Genomic DNA, 20,740 nt, shown 5'->3' with positions numbered 1-20,740 from the left:
TAAATTTTTTCATTTGTTTATGTAGAAAAAAAATTTTTTTACTTTCTCAACACTCAACACTACACTAAACAAAAGGATCTGTGGGGAAAAATCTCATATACATCCCCCAAAACAAGTGGCGGGTTAACAAAGACACAGTCAGATATTTTGGAAAGCATGCCCTGTGTGAACAGGGGACACGGGTGTGCCTTACACACGTTACTGTCACCAGGAGAGGATGAAAAACTGTGTACTAGGCCAACTGTTTGTTATCAGCCACGCTCACTGGGGATCAGAGGGAAATGTTTGAAGAATTCTCGCAAGATATGTAGGCATTTTGCTGTATTGTAGCTATATTTTAAAAAATTGGTTGAGCGTTTTGGGTTGATGTGAAATGCATTATAATTTTCCCATGTAAAATCATGGGAAGCAGGCTACCAATGAGTATTTTGGTAAGTCCAGTTATTAGGAGTGATTCTATTTCCTCTCGTGTCCTTCGAGGTTTGAAGATCCAACCTTCCTTGTCCTCAAATAAAGGTACTGTTATCACCATTTTACAAAGAAACTGAGGCACAGAAGCAGGGGTATAACATGGCCTAGGTGACACAGCTAATACATGGCAGGGGTGGATTGAAACGTGGAGAGTCTGGCTCTGTAGTTCATGCTCTTCACCAAGGTGAAGTACATGATTAAACCTCAGTGAGCTACGACTTGAAGAAAGAAGCAGTGGCTTTTGGAAAGGCAGGAAGGGTAGAGAAGCTCTCCACCAGATTACAAAGAGATTCTTCTGGGCTCAGAGTAGGGGAGAGAGTTCTATGGTCCTGTTCCCCGGGGGGTTGGGCTCAGCTTCCTGGCAGCACCTGGGGAGGTGGCGAGATCACAAAGGAATGGCTTTGTGGTACATTATGGAGGGCAGAGCCGATGGGCAAGTGATTCCCGTCAGGATCCTGGCCCTGATGCAACAGAGCCACCTATCAGAAGTGGCCACAGTGACAGAGAGAATACTCCAGAGTAACCTGCGTGGAGGGATAGCCTTTGATGCACCCCAATTCCTTGACACAGTGTCAGATCCCCCAAATATGGGCAAAACTCTAGTGTGGGGATGGGTGGGGATGGGCAAAACTGACCAGGTTAAATCTCCTATCAACTCAAGTGGGTTGGTGGCTTGAGACTGAAAGTAAGTTAATTTACAGCCACAAAAGAGATTCATTCGTTCATAATAAGAGATTCATTCTTATTAAGCCAATGGGAGGACTGTCAAAAAGCATCAACTCTCAAACTCCTCAGGCCACCAAAACCAATGCAGACTTAGCTCTCATTTCTCACTGCTGCACCTTTCAGCCACTTCAGTTCATATTTTTAAAGACAGTTGGTGCTCAGTGCTTCAGTTACAACAAAGTTAAACTCTTCATTTCTAAGTCAATCTTCCTAGTCAATCTTCTAAGTCAATCTTCCTAAGTCAATCTAGGAAACTGAAGAAGTCATGATGGAGAACAGTGCAGAATAGATATAAATAAGCTCACTCATGTTATTTAATGCCAAATTCCACCCCAAGGCATTCTGGTATCAGAAAAGAAATTTCTTGATATAAGCACATTCAAAATGTTGCCAGAAATCCACTGGTACTCTGGAAGGAACTGGCTTTGGAATCAGACTCTAGGGCTGCCATTTGCAATTTAGATCCCTTGACTTTTAGGGGCTTCATTTTTCTCACTCAAGAAGTTAGAAAAAATAGGACCTATAGAGTTTTACAGGGCTACTGGGAGAACTGAATTTTCCAAAAGTATCTGGAAAAGTAAGCACTCAGATGTTCTAAAAATTGGGAAAGGAAGAAACTGAAAAAAAGTCTTTATTTCTAGGAAGGGGGAGTGGATGCATTTCTCTAATCACAGTGCATGACATTGGAAAAAGAGAGCCCACGTTCAGAAAGCAAAAACATTAAAAGACCTACCAAGCGCCATCCAAATGCTAAATCTGATCCAGGTGTCTGCACTCAACTGGACCATCAAGTAAATGTTCACCAGGATGCTGAAGGCTGGCAAAAATGGTAAGAATGGAACCTAAGGGGGGAAATATCTTCTTAAATATACTCAAATTTTGAAAGCACATTCCCCAAATTATTTCGACATGGTGGCAACTAATTTGACATACATACTTTCACACTGTGTCAGTAAGTTTATATTCTCACAAAAAGGACAACCTGAATAAAGGCCACTCATCTTGAGAATACTAAAAGGAACACCATATTTCACATTGTTTACTGCAGCCCAAAGCAACAGAGGATTTATCCAGCCCGCTAACACCTGCATCATCACCAAGATGCGATTGGTTTCAAGGTTTCGTTTACTTTAGGGTGTACCGGTTTAGTTCAGATATCAACAGGGCATGCCTCTGGAACTGGCTACTCATGGTATCTCAGGGGGATCCTACTCTTAGTTCAAATGGGACAAGATAATTTCACTTGCAGTGGAAGGGCTTTTGGTGGAAATAATCTTCCTGGGAGGGTACTGAATTTCCAAAATAAAATATTCTAGTTATTCTTCTGACACTTCAGAATATCGGACAAGAAATTTGTTTACTATTATATAGAATAATGTGATAGGGGCACATTCAAGATTTTGAAAAGAATACTTTAGACAAAAAGGAGCATCTCAAAGAATTGTGACACTCTTGTTCATTGGTTAACGTCATCGGAAGTGCTTTTTTTTTTAAAGAAACAATTCACAAAAACTAACGTACAAGAGAAAATGTGCATAATATTTAGGATCTCCAATCCTCATGACACGTACCATAAAGGCTACTTTTTGCTGATTCTGAGGCTGCCTCCAAATGATGAGCACAATGGCAACGCAGAGAACAAGCAACAGCACAAGAAGAGCGAGGCTCCACGCTTCCAGCCTGGCAATCGTGTGGACTCCGTGCGTGGTCAAAATACTCAGGCCCAAAATGAGAAATGCTGCAGAGGTGACAGGTTCGGGAAACAAAATCAGCACACGCCCTTCACTCAGACCCCTATGTTCAAAGAGTCTATTTTGATAAGACATCAAGTTCTTTCTAGATCTGCTCTGCCAAATACTAAAATTCTTCATTTTTATTCTGGGAAGAAATGGCTAATTTCCCTGATTTAAGAAACACAGCTCGCTGACTCATGACTGTCTCCCCTTAGAAGCCAACCTCCCCTCTGGGCACTACCATCTTGCCTTTCGGCTCATGGGCTACAGTCTCAGATGAGATCACATGGATTGATAGGATGTTGTCCGGGGTGGCTACTTCCCTTTTTTCAAATGGGAAAAGCAGGTCTGTTCATGTTCAGCTGTTGTAAACACTGACTGTTTATGTAAACAAATAATATATGATCTGCACCTTTTCTCCCTATTTCAGAGAGCGACATCACCGGCCACCCACCCTTCTCTGACCATCAAGTCTGCATTAGGGGTCCCTCCTATGTGCTCTCAGAGAAACCTGTACTGCTCTTAGCTTGCCGCCAACAGTCCTGTTCTGCAAAACCCAGTGAGAGCAAGGACCATCCCTCTTGATATCCCAAGTACCCAGCAGAGTTCTGGCCACACTAATGATGCTCAATAAGTATTTCTGAAAACATGCATGATTACGTAACTGTGGGTGAGCAAACAGGATCTGCTATATTGCCTCGCAGTCTCCTTGGGTCTCCGTTCAGTTATTGCCAGGTGTACTTTGCTTCACACAGGAAGCACCCTCGCAGCTGACAAAATGGACCAATTTTGTACTTCTGCCACTCTCACCTTAGGGAATTTCTTCTTCAATTACCAAGATATAAGCAATTTATCCTGCTAATATAGAGATGAGCTCAATGACCAGTGACCAGTTAGGTTCAAATTTCAGGACTGAGGGTAGTGCTAACATATTCTTTCATCCTCTTTCACATCATACCTGCTCTACCTACATATACCTGCTGGGTCTTTATAATGTACACAGTTGAAGGGGACTTACCAAGGAATCCTACCAGAAAGCTCACGAGAGAAGCCGACTGTTTTGTGGGCAGAAGCGAGGGGCTGAAGAGGGTTCGCAGGCTGAAGCCCTGTCCTGGCGGCACAGTGACCTGGGACTCGCTTTTGGAGGCAGTGTTGGCACACGATCCCAGAGCTTCTTTCTCAGGACAATATTTGGGTTGCTCGTAAGATAAGCCAGGCTGGTACCTATTCCCAAATAAAGGCATGTGTCTTTATTCTCAACGGACACTTGGTCCAAATGACACAAGCATCTGAAACTCTAAGAGAGACATTTCCATTCACAGCTGGTGCAGTAAATCCACACGTCTCGTGGCTGCAGCCCCAGAATGCACTGAAGCAAGCCACACACCTGCTCAGTAGAATATCTGCAGCAACTCTGAACTTCCTCTGATAGCCACTTGATTAGAAAGTTATGTACATTAGATGCCGACGAGAGTTACATTTTATTTTATTTTATTTTATTTATTTATTTATTTTTATTTTATTTTATTTTTTTTTATGCGGTTCGCGGGCCTCCCACTGTTGTGGCCTCTCCCGTTGCGGAGCACAGGCTCCGATCGCGCAGGCTCAGCGGCCATGGCTCACGGGCCCAGCCACTCCGCGGCATGTGGGATCTTCCCGGACCGGGGCATGAAGCCGTGTCCCCTGCATCAGCAGGCGAACTCTCAACCACTGCGCCACCAGGGAAGCCCTTATTTTATTTTTTTTAAACATCTTTATTGGGGTATAATTGCTTTACAATGGTGTGTTAGTTTCTGCTTTATAACAAAGTGAATCAGTTATACATATACATATGTTCCCATATCTCTTCCCTCTTGCGTCTCCCTCCCTCCCACCCTCCCTATCCCACCCCTCCAGGCAGTCACAAAGCACCGAGCTGATATCCCTGTGCTATGCGGCTGCTTCCCACTAGCTATCTACCATATGTTTGGTAGTGTATATATGTCCATGCCTCTCTCTCGCTTTGTCACAGCTCACCCTTCCCCCTCCCCATATCCTCAAGTCCGTTCTCCAGTAGGTCTGTGTCTTTATTCCTGTCTTACCCCTAGGTTCTTCATGACATTTTTTTTTTCTTAAATCCCATATAGAAGTGTTAGCATATGGTATTTGTCTTTCTCTTTCTGACTTACTTCACTCTGTATGACAGACTCTAGGTCTATCCACCTCATTACAAATAGCTCAATTTCGTTTCTTTTTATGGCTGAGTAATATTCCATTGTATATATGTGCCACATCTTCTTTATCCATTCATCTGTTGATGGACACTTAGGTTGTTTCCATCTCCTGGCTATTGTAAATAGAGCTGTAATGAACATTTTGGTACATGACTCTTTTTGAATTTTGGTTTTCTCAGGGTATATGCCCAGTAGTGGGATTGCTGGGTCATATGGTAGTTCTATTTGTAGTTTTTTAAGGAACCTCCATACTGTTCTGCATAGTGGCTGAACCAATTCACATTCCCACCAGCAGTGCAAGAGTATTCCCTTTTCACCACATCCTTTCCAGCATTTATTGTTTCTAGATTTTTTGATGATGGCCATTCTGACTGGTGTGAGATGATATCTCATTGAGAGTTACATTTTAAAGTGAGGCAAGTGTGACAACAGGATGATTATTCTGGAAATATCTATGTCCAAAGGAGATGCAGTTCACAAAAACAGCACAGAAACTCTGGTTAAATATCAGCTACAGAGTAACATACAGCCTTCGGTTTGGCCTTCAAAGGCCTCACTGCAACCTGTCTCTCTGGCCTCATCTCCCTCATCTCATACAGCCACCTCCCACCCATTCTCCTCTATCACTGATCCCCTTCCCCTTTAGCTGGCATCAAGATATCAGCCTGCTTCAATTCCTAGTATCTGCCCAGTCTCCCCAGTGTGGTCTTTTCCCTCTGAGCAGCCTTTGGTTAAACTTAAAAGTAACATTTGTCCCCCATCCAAAGAAGAAATATGCTCACTGAGAAAAAAATACACAAAAAGGGGGGTACGCAGAAGAAAACTGAAGCCACCCATTACACCACTACTCAGTATCAATCACTGCTAGCATTTTGGTACAATTTCAGCCAGGTATAAATGCAAATATGTGTATATATATGCAAAAATCATTTCTTCATGTAAATGTATGTTACTATTTAAATAAATTCAGATGCTACGTATAGCTTTGCATCCAGAAACTGATATATTTCTCCATATAATTAAATATCATTTTATTTGCTGTTAGAAGAGTCAAATGATAAATGTACCCTTCTTTATTTAACTATTCTTTTTTTTTATTGAAGTGTAGTTGATTTACAATGTTGTGTTAGTTTCTGGTATACAGCAAAGTGTCTGTGTGTGTGTGTGTGTGTATATATATATATATTCTCTTTTTCATATTCTTTTCCATTATGGTTATTTTAGGATATTGAATATAGTTCCCTGTGCTACACAGTAGGACCTTGTCGATTATCTATTTTATTAACTATTCTACTATTGATATTCAGCTTAGTTCAATTTTTTCACTATTGCATATATCTGTGTGTGCCTCTTTGATTAAATCTTTAGCATAAAAGCTTAGCAGCTGGATCACTGGGATTAAAAATGTAGTATTCTTAAGTGTTTTTATACATTATGTGAACTTGCTGTTCACACAGATTAGGCCTACCTTTGGTAATTCTCAATTTTAGTTGATTCTTTGCTTACGGACCAAGTATGCTAATTATGCTTTGTACTCACGTTTGTATGTCTACGGCCTCTCACCTCTGTGAGACAGCTAGTGCCTTGAAAGCAAGGTCAGTGAGCCCTAATTTTCCCTGGGCCCCACATGACACACACTCTTCAGAGCCATCCGGCAATGAGGACAACTCACCTGAGGATGAGAACACAGGCTGCGACCAGAGAGTAGGCCAGAAGGGTGCCGATGGACATCATGTCCACGAGGGCCTTCAGGTCAAACAGAAATGCCATCACAGCTATTGGGAAAAGAGAGAACAGGGAAGAAAACAGCCTGTGAGAAAACTCCACACAGTTGATAACTTTCAAGTCAGGGCTAAGTGATGGGCACTTTTTTGTTTCAGTGCCAATGGTAAGTCAAAGTGTAGAAAGTGTATTTCTCACAGTTAATGAGATGTTCTTGAGGTCATACAAACTGCTAATAGAACTTCAAAAACCCTCGGCTGTCTATCTAACAAAACACATCTACTTTGATTACTTAGAAAATATTGGCCTGACAAAGAGTGAAAATATTATAAGACAGAATACTCTCCTTTGATGTTGCAGAAGGAAAACACTGCTAGGAAATACTGGCCGGCTCCTTTTTAAAAAAACATAAAAGAATTCGAACAGAAGAGGTTTCATTATAGATGTTATATAATCATTTTAATTCCCATCTGCATTCTGAGTTATATCTTCTACAGAATAAAATAATGTCCAATTAAATTATGTTTCTGATAGTAGCTAAATTCTACTCTGATTAAAACCACACAATCTGACTAAATTTGAGCGATCTGTGACCCATCCCCAGGCCCCAATAATGTTAAGAGGCAAAGTATAATTTATACAGTTGAATAGTCAACTTGCACTTAGCAACGTTTTTTCTCCATTGAAACATCAAAATAGTGATGATATTAACTTGAATTTACCAAATAGTTGTCCCTATCATAATAAGTAGAAAACACCACATTCCACTCATGGGGTGTTCCAGACACCTCAGCAAGCTTTCTATCTCTATGATCTCCATTTATCTTCAATTCAATAATCCTGTGAGACAGGGGAAATTATTTAGATTCAGCTTTATAGCGCAGCATTTGACTGTTTTTAAACAAAACCCCAGCAATTTCACATGGTTTAACTTAACAGGATTATTATCCTCTTTTTTACAGACAGGCTGACTTAACAAGGTTACAACTAGTAGGTAGAAGCGGGGTTCCAGCTAAACCAACATGCCCGTGCCCCTTCTATCATAGCACACTGTTTCTTTAAATACACCCCATGCCTTACTTTGAAAAATCTCCATTGCTAGTATAGTTATACATCAGATTAAAATTTTAATATGTTTTGTAAGAACCACAGATAACCAAAACAAGGTAGCCAAAACAGAAGAAAATGATTAATTATCCATACAAGCTCTCTGATTTAAGTTAAAAACAAGCAAAGCAAGATGAGGGACTACAGAATAACAAAATATAATATTTTAGAGCATTAAAAATGCTACAATTATCTTCTTTTAATTATTAATTTCAATATCTTATTATGCTGGCAAATTAAATTCTTCCTGAAGGAAGAAGAGTACATTTAAAAAAATTCTGAATACATAGTAGAGAATTAATGGGCAAGATTTTACTGGGAAAAAAAAGCTTTTATGGAGTAAATAAAATATGTTGTTCTTTGTCAAGATTTATGAACTATCTTTAATATCATAATGCACTGTTTAATCATAAAGTGGGCCTTAAATCATCTAGTGCAACCTTCATTTTATGGGGGCAGAAATCTAAGCACTGAGAAAATAAGTGATTTGACCTCCCAACATACATCTAATAAAGTGCCAAATTTATTACAAAACATTATAAAGTGCAGTTGTTTAGGCAAATACTTTCTGACTCTGAAAGAATCCCATTTCATACATAATTAAGCATTAGTGTTCTCTAATTTCCCCAAAACTCAGAGCCTCAACAAAATTATCATTTTTTGGTTTGAATTTCTACTACCAAGAGTGTTTATTGTTTTATCTATAAAGCTGGCTAAAGTCTTTCTCTTCCTCCATATAACAGGGGCTTTAGGCCATTCTCTTGATCTGTGAAATCTCTTTGAAAATTTCCACATGGAATAAGAATCTGGACAACTAGGGTGCCTGCTGGATGCTGGTGGGAGACCTTGACGCCCAAGGAGATGGGTGGAAACCCCACGTGAACCGGTAGGACGTAGGGGGACTGAGGGGGGAAGAGAAGTGGAGGCCGGACAGGACCAGTGCCCTGGAGGGGTGGCTGAAAGGGGGCGGGGTTCCCACACCTGGAGGGACCCTCAGGGACTCGGATCAAGGGGGAATGCGCTAAGCATTTCCCCTGCCCAATTGGCCCGGCTCTCAGGCAGGTCCTACACCCTCAGAGGGCCCCTCCAGGCCGTGTTGCTCCTGGGGGCTAGGAGGGAGGTTGGGGGAGAACAGGAGAGGCAGGCGGGAGGGGCCCTCCAGGACCAGAGGAGCAGGAGAGGAGCGGAGGGTGTTTGCCCCTCCAACTCAGACCAAGAAGCCTGCTGTGCTCTCAGGCTGGGTCCCCCACCCTCTGAGACCACAGGCACAGCCAGGACCTCTTCTGTTGAGCCTAAGCCCCACCCCCCCAAGGGCCTTTTCCAGCTCTGTGGGTCCTAAGCATAGGCCCCACCCACTGCCAAAACCCGGCCCCTGCCTAAGTCCCGCCCCCACAGCCAAGGCCTTTTCCACCTTTTTTTTTCTCCTCTTTTTTACTATTGTGGTTCTGTTTTACCTTCCAAAAGTTGTTTCACCTATATTTTTATTTTTATATTCTTTCTAACATATCTGTTAGTTTCCTAGTCTAATTTTATTTTTTACTCTTTGTTATTGTTCTCCTTTTTCTTTTTATTGCCACCCCATGCAGCTTGTGGGATCTTGGTTCATGAGCGGGGGTTGGGCTGAAGCTCCTGTGGTGGGAGCTCCAAGTCCGAACCACTGAACTAACAGAGAACCTCAGACCCCAGGGAATATTCATCAGAGTGAGGTCTCCCGGAGGTCCTCATCTCAGCACCAAGACCCAGCTCTACCCAACAGCCTACAAACGCCAGTGTTGGAAGCCTCAGGCCAAACAACCAGTAAGACAAGAACACAATCCCACCCATCAAAAAAAAAAAAAAAATGAGACAGCAAAAAAATATGTCACAGATGAAGGAGCAAGGTAAAAACCTACAGGACCAAATAAATGAAGAGGAAATAAGCAATCTACTTGAAAAAGAATTCAGAGTAATGAGAGTAAAGATGATCCAGAATCTCGGAAATAGAATGGAGGCACGGATTGAGAAAATACAAGAAAGGTTTAACAAAGATCTAGAAGAACTAAAGAACAAACAAACAGCGATGAACAATGCAATAACTGAAATCAAAAATACACTGAAGGAATCAATAACAGAATAACTGAGGCAGAAGAATGAATAAGTGAGCTTGAAGACAGAATGGTAGAAATAACTGCTGAGGAGCAGAATAAAGAAAGAACAGAATTGAAGACAATCTCAGAGACTTCTGGGACAACACTAAATGCATGAATGTTCAAATTATAGGGGTCCCAGAAGAAGAGGAAAAAAAAGGGTCTGAGAAAGTATTTGAAGAGATTATAGTGGAAAACTTCCCTAATGTAGGAAAGGAAATAGTCACCCAAGTCCAGGAAGCACAGAGAGTCCCATACAGGATAAACCCTAGGAGAAACACACGAAGACACATATTAATCAAACCGACAAAAATTAAATTCAAAGAGAAAATATTAAAATCAGCAAGGGAAAAGCAAAAAATAACATAAAAAGGAATCCCCATAAGGTTATCAGCTGATTTTTCAGCAGAAACCCTGCAGGCCAGGAGGGAGTGGCAGGACACACTTAAAGTGATGAAACAGAAAAATCTACAACCAAGATTACTCTACCCAGCAATCATTCAGATTGAATGGAGAAATCAAAAGCTTTTCAGACAAGCAAAAGCTAAGAGAATTCAGCACCACCAAACCAGCTCTACAACAAATGCTAAAGAAACTTCTCTAGGCGGGAAAGACAAGAGAAGAAAAAGACCCGCAAAAACAAACCCAAAACAATTAAGAAAATGTAATAGGAACATACATATTGATAATAACCTTGAATGTAAATGGATTAAATGCCCTAACCAAAAGACACAGACTGGCTGAATGGATACAAAAACAAGACCCATATATATGCTGTCTACAAGAGACCCATTTCAGACCTAGGGACACACATAGACTGAAAGTGAAGGGATGGAAAAAGATATTCCATGCAAATGGAAATCAAATGAAAGCTGGAGTAGCAATACTCATAGCAGATAAAATAGACTTTAAAATAAAGACTGTTATAAGAGATAAGGAAGGACACTGCACAATGATCAAGGGATCAATCCAAGAAGAAGATATAACAATTATAAATGTTTATGCACCCAACATAGGACCACCTCAATACATAAGGCAAATGCTAACAACCATGAAAGAGGAAATCGACAGTAACACAATAATAGTAGGGGACTTTAACACCTCCCACTTACACCAATGGACAGATCATCCAAACAGAAAATAACTAAGGAAACACAAGCTTTAAATGACACAACAGAGCGGATAGATTGAATTGATATTTATAGAACATTCCACCCAAAAGTGGCAGAATACATTTTCTTCTCAAGTGTACATGGAATATTCTCCAGGATAGATCATATCTTGGGTAACAAATCAAGCCTTGGAAAATTTAAGAAAACTGAAATCATATCAAGCATCTTTTCTGACCATAATACTATGAGATTGGAAATCAATTACAGGAAAAAAACTGTAAAATACATGGAGGCTAAACAGTGCACCACTAAATAACCAAGAGATCACTGAAGGAATCAAAGAAACAAAAAAATACATAGAAACAAATGACAACAAAAACACAATGACTCAAAACCTACGGAACACAGCAAACGCAGTTCTGAGAGGAAGTTTATAGCAGTTCAATCTCACCTCAAGAAACAAGGAAAATCTCAAATAAACAATCTAACCCTACACCTAAAGCGACTAGAGAAAGAAGAACAAAGAAAACGCAAAGTCAGGAGAAGGAAAGAAATCATAAAGATCAGAGCAGAAATAAATGGACTAGAAATGAAGGAAACAATAACAAAGATCAATAAACCTGAAAGTTGGTTCTTTGAGAAGATAAACAAAATTGATACACCCTTAGTAGAGCTATCAAGAAAAAAAGGGAGAAGACACAATTCAATAAAATTAGAAATGGAAAAGGAGAAATCACAACTGACACCGCAGAAATACAAAGGACTATAAGAGACTACTACAAACAACTATATGCCAATAAAATGGGCAATCACGAAGAAATGGACAAATTCTTGGAAAGGTACTGAACCAGGAAGACTGAACCAGGAAGAATTAGAAACTATAAACAGACCTATCACAAGTAATGAAATTGAAACTGTAATTAAAAATCTTCCAACAAACAGAAGTCCAGGACCAGATGGCTTCACGGGTGAATTCTATCAAACATTTAGAGAAGAGCTAACACCGATCCTTCTCAAACTCTTCCAAAAAATTGCAGAGGGAGGAACACTCCTAAATTCTTTCTATGAAGCCACCATAACCCTGATACCAAAACCAGAAAAAGATATCACAAAAAAAGAAAATTATAGAGCAATATCACTGATGAACATAGATGCAAAAATCTGGAACAAAATACTAGCAAACAGAATCCAACAACATATTAAAAGGATCATACACCATGATCAAGTGGGATTTATCCCAGAAATGCAAGGATTCTTCAATAAACACAAATCAATCAATGGGATAGACCACATTAACAAATTAAGGAACAAAAACCATATGATCATTTCAATAGATGCAGAAAAAGCTTTTGACAAAATTCAACACCCATTTATGATAAAAACTCTCCAGAAAATGGGCATAGAGGGAACCTACCTCAACATAATAAAGACCATATAGGACAAACACACAGCAAACATCACACTCAATGGTGAAAAACTGAAAACATTTCCACTAAGATCAGGAACAAGACAAGGATGTCCATTCTTGCCACTCTTAGTCAACACAGTTTTGGAAGTCCTAGCCACAGCAATCAGAGAAGAAAAAGAAATAAAAGGAATACAAATTGGAAAAGAAGACGCAAAACTGTCACTGTTTGCAGGTGACATGATACTATACATAGAGAATCCTAAAGATGCCACCAGAAAACTACTAGAGCTAATCAATGAATTTCGTAAAGTTGCAGGATACAAAATTAATGCACAGAAATCTCTTGCATTCCTATACACTAATGGTGAAAAATCTGAAAGAGAAATTAAGGAAACAGTCCCATTTACCATCGCAACAAAAAGAATAAAATACCTAGGAATAAACCTACCGAGGGAGACAAAAGACAGCAGAAAACTATAAGACACTGATGAAAGAAATTAAAGATGATACAAATAGATGGAGAGCTATAACACGTTCTTGGATTGGAAGAATCAATATTGTGAAAATGACTATACTACCCAAAGCAACCTACAGATTCAATGCAATCCCTATCAAACTACCAATGGCATTCTTCACAGAATTAGAACAAAAAATTTTACAATTTGTACGGAAACACAAAAGACCCCAAATAGCTAAAGCAATCTTGGGAAAGAAAACTGAGCTGGAGGAATCAGGCTCCCTGACTTTAAACTATACTACAAAGTTACAGTAATCAAGACAATATGGTACAGGCACAAAAACAGAAATATAGATCAGGATAGAAAGCCCAGAGGTAAACCCATGCAAATATGGTCACCTAATTTACAACAAAGGAGACAAGACCATACAATGGAGGGAAGGTAGCCTCTTCAATAAGTGATGCTTGGAAAACTGGACAGCCACATGTAAAAGAATGAAATTAGAATGCTCCCTAACACCATACACAAAAATAAACTCAAAATGGATTAAAGACTTAAATGTAAGACCAGACACTATAAAACTCTTAGAGGAAAACATAGGAAAAACACTCTTTGACATAAACCACAGCAAGATCTTTTTTGACCCACCTCCTAGAATAATGGAAATAAAAACAAAAATAAACAAATGGGACCTAATGAAACTTAAAAGCTTTTGCACAGCAAAGGAAACGATAAACAAGACAAAAGGACAACCCTCAGAATGGGAGAAAATGTTTGCAAATGAAACAACAGAAAAAGGATTAATCTCCAAAATATACAAACAGTTCATGGAGTTCAATATCAAAAAAAAAACAACCCAATCAAAAAATGGGAAGAAGACCTAAATAGACATTTCATCAAAGAAGACATACAGATGGGCAAGAGGAATGTGAAAAGATGCTCAACATTGCTAATTATTAGAGAAATATCAAAACTACAATGAGGTATCACCTCACACCAGTCAGAATGGCCATTATCAAAAAATCTAGAAACAATAAATGCTGGAAAGGATGTGGTGAAAAGGGAACCCTCCTGCACTGTTGGTGGGAATGTAAATTGATAAAATCACTATGGAGAACAGTATGGAGGTTCCTTAAAAAACTAAAAATAGAACTACCATATGACTCAGCAATCCCACTACTGGGCATATACCCTGAGAAAACCATAATTCAAAAAGAGTCATGTATCACAATGTTCATCGCAGCACTATTTACAATAACCAGGACATGGAAGCAACCTAAATGTCCATCAACAGATGAATGGATAAAGAAGATGGGGCACATATATACAATGGAATATTACTCAGCTATAAAAATAAACGAAATTGAGTTATTTGTAGTGAGGTGGATGGATCTAGAGTCTGTCATACAGAGTGAAGTAAGTCAGAAAGAGAAAAACATATACCTTATGCTAACGCACGTATATGGAATCTAAAAAAAAATGGTGCTGATGAACCTAGTGGCAGGGCAGGAATAAAGACACAGACATAGAGAATGGACTTGAGGACACGGGGAGCGGGGGAAACTGGGGTGAAGTGAGAGAAGCATCGACATATATACACTACCAGATGTAAAATAGATAGCTAGTGGGAAGCAGTGGCATAGCACAGAGAGATCAGCTCGGTGCTTTGCGAGTACCTAGAGGGGTGGGATAGGGAGGGTGCGAAGGAAGCTCAAGAGGGAGGGGATATGGGGATATATGTATGCATATGGCTGACTCACTCTGTTGTACAACAGAAACTAACACAGCATTGTGAAGTAATTATACTCCAATAAAGACATATTAAAAAAATTTAAAAAGAACTGTGAGAAAAAAAAAAGGATCTGTCCAAAAGCATTTTACGTGGATATTATGACATGCCAAAAGGTAGGCAAATGGAGTTTTTTTTTTTTTTTTAACATGACTTAATATCAAAACTGTTGAAAGGGAAAATAGATTCCTAATGGGGTTTATGACCATATAGGTATTAGTAACTCTTAGAGAACCATGATGGCCCAGGAAGTGGGGTTAGCCACCATACTGAGGGCAGTGATAACAATGACCAAGTATAAATTATCTTTGACATTTCTTATATTTAATTAAGAATGGGTAAACTTTAGCTTTTCAAAAATCCTATGGTCGTTTAGCAATATTCAACTTAAATCCTGGACAAAAAAGTAAATATTGAATCATTATTTTTAATTAACAATTCAAGTATTAAGTAATCATTCTTTAATTAACATTTCGTGTGTCAATAAATAATTTTATGTGGTCATTCATCGATCTGAAAAGCATTTGATAGCTGATATATAGTGAAGAACCATTACAAACCTTTGCGCATTTGTTAGAAGCCCCAAAGGTTAAGATAACGAAATAGGACCAAATCCCAAAGGGTCAGTTATGAATTTCGGTAGAGCACCGCCACCACAATTTGCAGATGTGATTCCAATGTTTATACCCTAATTTATCAGTGATTTTGTTCTTAACTTACATGCACAGCAAGCAGACCCTCTTTATAAGTCCATGCATGCGCATAAAATGCTCAAGTCCAATGTTGAAGAATCCTATGTTTGTAAAGCTTACCAGAGATGACCCCTGCAGTCAATGTGGCAGCTACTGGTGACTGCCTCTTACTCACTCTGGCAAGAAATCTAAACAGTAAACCATCCCGGGCCATGGCAAACAGAATTCGGGGCAAAGGAAACATGGAACCCAGAAGACTAGAACAGAAAAATTCATAATCCACATGTGAGTTATTACAAGTATTATTCTAGATGAGTATATACTGGTAAAGACTGGACACACTAAAGTACAGAACCTATAGCAAAAAAAGAAATTCAAAATCGGAAATATTCACAAAAAAGTTATTAATCTTTACATATATAAAAACAGAAAACGACCTAATTTTCCATTTTTTTTCCAGAATCCTCGATGAAAAAAGATCCCCCTTTACTTAATAAAAGTCAACTCTCTCACCTGCCACCGCACCCGATGATAAAGTAGCAATTATTGGTGTCTTCGTTTTGGAATTGATTTGAGCTAGACATTTGAAAAGCAACCCATCCTCCGCCATAGCATAGATTACACGAGGCATTGGGAAAATGGATCCAAGAAGACTGAATAAAAAGCAAACACATGCAGTATGGCAAACACATTCATGCAAGATTACATCCCAGAACTGAAATTAAGTAATCGCATAAAACTCAGCATCACAGCTGTGATTATGAAGTCTTGTTATTTTTAAAATGTATTATGATTGGGCATTTAAAAATAGATACCAATTAACCATTGTGCTACTTATTATTCTCTTACAGATATTTGCCCAGCACAATTATCAGACTAAAAACAATACTGCAAATAATTTGTGCAGGCCCATGATTACTACTAGATTAAAACTAAGGAATTAAGACAAAAAAAAACCCAATTATATCATTAAGACATTTTTAACTTAGAAAATAAAATTTATAAATTGATATGTAATTACAGGAAAGATTAAGTAATTTGATTTTATAGTATAGCCACTTCATTTATTCAATAACTACACATTTTTCATATTTATTTTACCATTATTTTTCCTCATATAGTGTGACCTTTGATCAAATTAATAATTCTTAGCATCATAAGATAATCAAGACAGAAAAAGACACCAAAAAAATCAACTCACTGTATATTTAGTACATAAAAACAGCCACAATTAAACGTTAGTAACAGTGCAGTTTAAGAAAATGATTTTTTGCTTTAGATGTTTTGAATTACTTGTGTGTTTACTGGCTGCATCATTCCATACATGAATTAGTTGTAAAAAATAACCACTGAAAGAGAAAGTAAGTAAAATATATTTTTTAAATCCGTCTTCTTTATCTTTTAATAAAGCTGGGTTGAGTTGGCCACAAATAAATCTTTGTCCATCTCTCTTCTAAGACCATGGTGGCAAGGTATCACCACAGTTCAGATTTCTGAAACTGTTTGAAACTATTTAGAATAAACCTCAACACTGGCAGATGGCTAAGAAACCAACAGGGGTAATTTCTAATTGCTGCTTAATATTATCTTGAATACAAAATAAAAGAGAGTTTGAGGGGAAAAAAAGCTAGGCTGATGAATTATACAAAAAAAATTCTTTTTCCAATTTCAGACTTTTAGAAAATTAGTAATCAAGCAGAGATTAATTTTTCTCTTCGTAAGAATGCTCTAAGTATAGCACACTATAAAACTCAAATGAAATATCTTATGATCATATGTTAAATTAAAATATGAGTAGCTCAGGAAACTTGAGAAACGAATCATAAAGTATTAAAATAAGCAGCTACTGAAAAAAATAAATAAAATAAGCAGCTACTGAAAATCTGAATACTTGAGATTCAACTATTCTTTTCGCATAGATTTATACAAATTTCCACCATTAACTTGAGAACAGTAATTTCCATTTCTACACCAAATTCACTCTGATCAGTGCTGACAGGAAAAAGTCTCAGTGCTTCATAATAAAAAGCACATTATACTTAACAATGCCACAGCATATAGCTTCCACTCATTACAGACTTGATATTATTTTAAAAGACAGCAGAAAATGTCAAGTCTGCACATAAGGTCTCAATTGTCTGTAGCACTACAAGTAACACCAAAGCCAGCAGGGGAACATACTAGTATAAGCATTGTAAAGTTTTACAGTACACATATATATATGAATATGTATGAAATATATAATAAGTGTGTATTAATGCCATATATATCCACAGAAGCTTGGATCATCATTATCTTGAAAAACTGAGTTTTAACTGACGGGGGAAACGTTTTTATCACTTAAGATTTTGATATGGCAATTTGGGCGAACCATTCAGAGAATACAGTTGTATAATGTCTTCCTCCTATTAGGATTATTTTTAAAACATACAAAAGCAATTCTTTAGGCACTGACTACCTTTGCAGTAGCCCAGACAGCCCTGCCCCAAAGGCAATGCAACGTACCTTGTTGACAAAGCACAGAGGGAGCCTGCTGCAACGACATATTTGGCTGGACCCCATCCAACGTACTCAAACGCTACAGGAAGGGGGCTTTTCTCATCGAGGAGGTAGTATGGCATCATCAGTGTTAAAGCTGCTGAGACCCCAAAATAGGCCATAAAGCAAACGAGCAGAGAAGTCACAATTCCAATAGGAATAGCTTTCTGAGGATTCCGGACTTCCTCACCTAAGGAAACATAAACGAAAGATTTGCGTAGTTAATAAAACATGAATAGGGAAAACATGAATTCTTCTTCTCCTTCATAGTAATTCTACTCTGCTCTGTCCCTTCTGTTTTCTCAGCTTGCTCCATCTATGCTACATGACGTTTCTTCTCTTCTTGAGGATCCTGTGCTGTCACATAAAGATCAAAGCCCGGGCTTCCCTGGTGGCGCAGTGGTTGAGAGTCCGCCTGCCGATGCAGGGGACGTGGGTTCGTGCTCCGGTCCGGGAGGATCCCACATGCCGCGGAGCGGCTGGGCCCGTGAGCCATGGCCGCTGAGCCTGCGCGTCCGGAGCCTGTGCGTCCGGAGCCTGTGCTCCGCAACGGGAGAGGCCACAACAGTGAGAGGCCCGCGTACCGGAAAAAAAAAAAAAAAGAAAAAATAAAATAAAATAAAATAAAAAAGATCAAAGCCCAGAGGCAAGAAGAGAAAGCAAGAAATCCTGCAAGTCAGTTTCCCATTTCCAGAAAGAAAAAATATGTTATCCCAGCACTATTAAATGTTTAGGGATAGAACAGAAGTCTTAATCCATTTGGAAAATGATTCCTCCACAGAGATTACACATCATGGCATTCTGCAGGCCCTTAATTATGAAGGCTTCCATATATATGAAGACAAACTTCTACTCAGTGCATTGATTTATATTAAATTTTAGTTTTAATAAAAAACGGCACTTTTTCAATCTTTCTAATACAATTTGGCAGTTGAAACACCCAAAATATGGTCAATTATAAGGCCATGCAATAATGTGAACCCAGAGGAAGCATTTAGAGACTAACTAATTGTAGCATGATTACTTTGTTGTACAGGATAAAGAGAAAAGAATTACCACAACGTATTTTGTCCTGTTAAAGAAGAAACAATTTAAGAGCATGATCATCGTTGTTACTCACTGTGATAGCACTTTCCGACCAAAGCACTTTCAGACCAAAGGTTAAGGGTAGTAATTATGACCAACACTTATAAAGTAGCTGACAACTTGCAAAGTATTTTTCATAATCTTAGGTACCCTTCATAACATCTGAGAGGTAGGTATTGCTCTCCTGATTTTACCAATATGGAAACCAAAGCTCAGAGAGTTTCACTAAGTTTCTTTTTATACAGCAGGTGTTACTTCTGGATCTGGAACCAGCCCTTATTATCCCAAATTCCACTCTCTTCCCTTGAACCTCTGTTGTCACCTATGGGTACTCATGTGGTTCAAAGAACAATTTTTCCTTCGACATAGAGCTAAGAGTTTGCTCTTACCAGTTGTTGCAATGCAGTCAAATCCCACAAAGGCATAAAAGCAGGTTGCAGCCCCAGCCAAAGTTCCTGCAAAGCCATAAGGCATAAAGCCGCCAGCCCCATAGATACTTGTTCCATTTTCAAAAGGTGGCTCCCTAAGGAAGAGAAGAAGCACATTGGAAAGTCATTTTCCTAGAAAACTGCTTCTTCAAGCAATTTGTCTCAAACTAGCCTCGGAAGGTTATTGTGTTCATCAGCCCTTGGAAGCTGATGTGTACAAAACTGAAGGTAAACTGATTTTTTTCACCCTATCCTAGAGGATGGGGTGGTGTTCTCAATAATGGCACCCCTCTCCGGTTACCAGCACTCAACTAGAGGCTGATTAGCATAAGCAGAAGACTCAGTTCCACTCTGGCTGGAACTCATAGCCAGGCAGGATTTTGAGAACAGAGACCCCATATATGGGCCATGATTTGAAATAAAGACAAGAAACTTTCTCTTCTTGTGGACAGTGGGGCAGACTGTACATCTGAAAAATTTACTAAGAGGACTTTTGACAAGGTGAAATAAAATTCTCTAATCTTGATTAATAATACTGAAGTTGAATATTCTATTATATGCGAAAAATTATATAAAACCAGAGGATACTAAATTTTTGCCTCATCAGAATGGCTACAAACAACATATGTAAAGAAAAACATGTACATGTACATGACTTCATGTAACAGACATTTTTGTAATCTTATTTACACATAGGAATATTATGCTTAAATAAATCTTAGGATGAAACCTTTCATATATAATTAATTTAATATTTGAGATTATCAGGTTTAAAGTGAAATACATAGACAATTCTGCTTATGCAATCAATAACATTCTCAAGAAAACCAGCAGGCGTGAAAATTACTACAAGGTTGAAAGGATGCAATGGAACCAAAGAGTGTCCCCAAAGGAAAAACTAAAGGATGCATGACTCAGAAATGCTCTTTGTTATTTTGAGGTGACAAATCTTTGGAGGGAAAAAACCATCCTTCCAATGGTTAGGACCTGTCCTTGCTCTTCCTTAAAACTGGAGCCAGGCTTGAGATTAAGAACCAGCAACTGCATGGCTTTAAGCAGCTGCTCCGTAGTGAGCACACCTATGCATTCAGGAAGAACAGTCTTGAAACAGAACAGACCTTCAGAAAGTTC

The 20,740-nt window shown here is 38.8% G+C and overlaps 1 protein-coding gene across 3 annotated transcripts in view; it reads right to left on the bottom strand.

Moving 5' to 3' along the window:
* SLC7A2 (solute carrier family 7 member 2) overlaps positions 1–20,740 on the bottom strand; it is a 74,297-nt gene that overhangs the window by 5,475 nt on the left and 48,082 nt on the right. For 2 of the 3 annotated variants that reach the window (XM_033400644.2, XM_004277177.3), the window contains exons 5-11: positions 19,571–19,704; positions 18,063–18,285; positions 16,071–16,210; positions 6,816–6,918; positions 3,949–4,154; positions 2,769–2,935; positions 1,931–2,039 (exon numbers count right to left, since the gene is read on the bottom strand). In XM_033400644.2, coding sequence (XP_033256535.1) covers positions 1,931–2,039; positions 2,769–2,935; positions 3,949–4,154; positions 6,816–6,918; positions 16,071–16,210; positions 18,063–18,285; positions 19,571–19,704 — 1,082 coding nt within the window. Of the gene's footprint in view, positions 1–1,930; positions 2,040–2,768; positions 2,936–3,948; positions 4,155–6,815; positions 6,919–15,677; positions 15,815–16,070; positions 16,211–18,062; positions 18,286–19,570; positions 19,705–20,740 lie in introns of all 3 variants that reach the window. The other variant, XM_004277178.3, reaches the window with a different exon arrangement.

This window comes from Orcinus orca, chromosome 21 (assembly GCF_937001465.1).
Source record: "Orcinus orca chromosome 21, mOrcOrc1.1, whole genome shotgun sequence".
NCBI lineage: Eukaryota > Metazoa > Chordata > Mammalia > Artiodactyla > Delphinidae > Orcinus > Orcinus orca.
The sequence above is the reverse complement of the archived record's forward strand: the minus strand, read 5'-3'. Positions and strand labels throughout refer to the sequence as shown.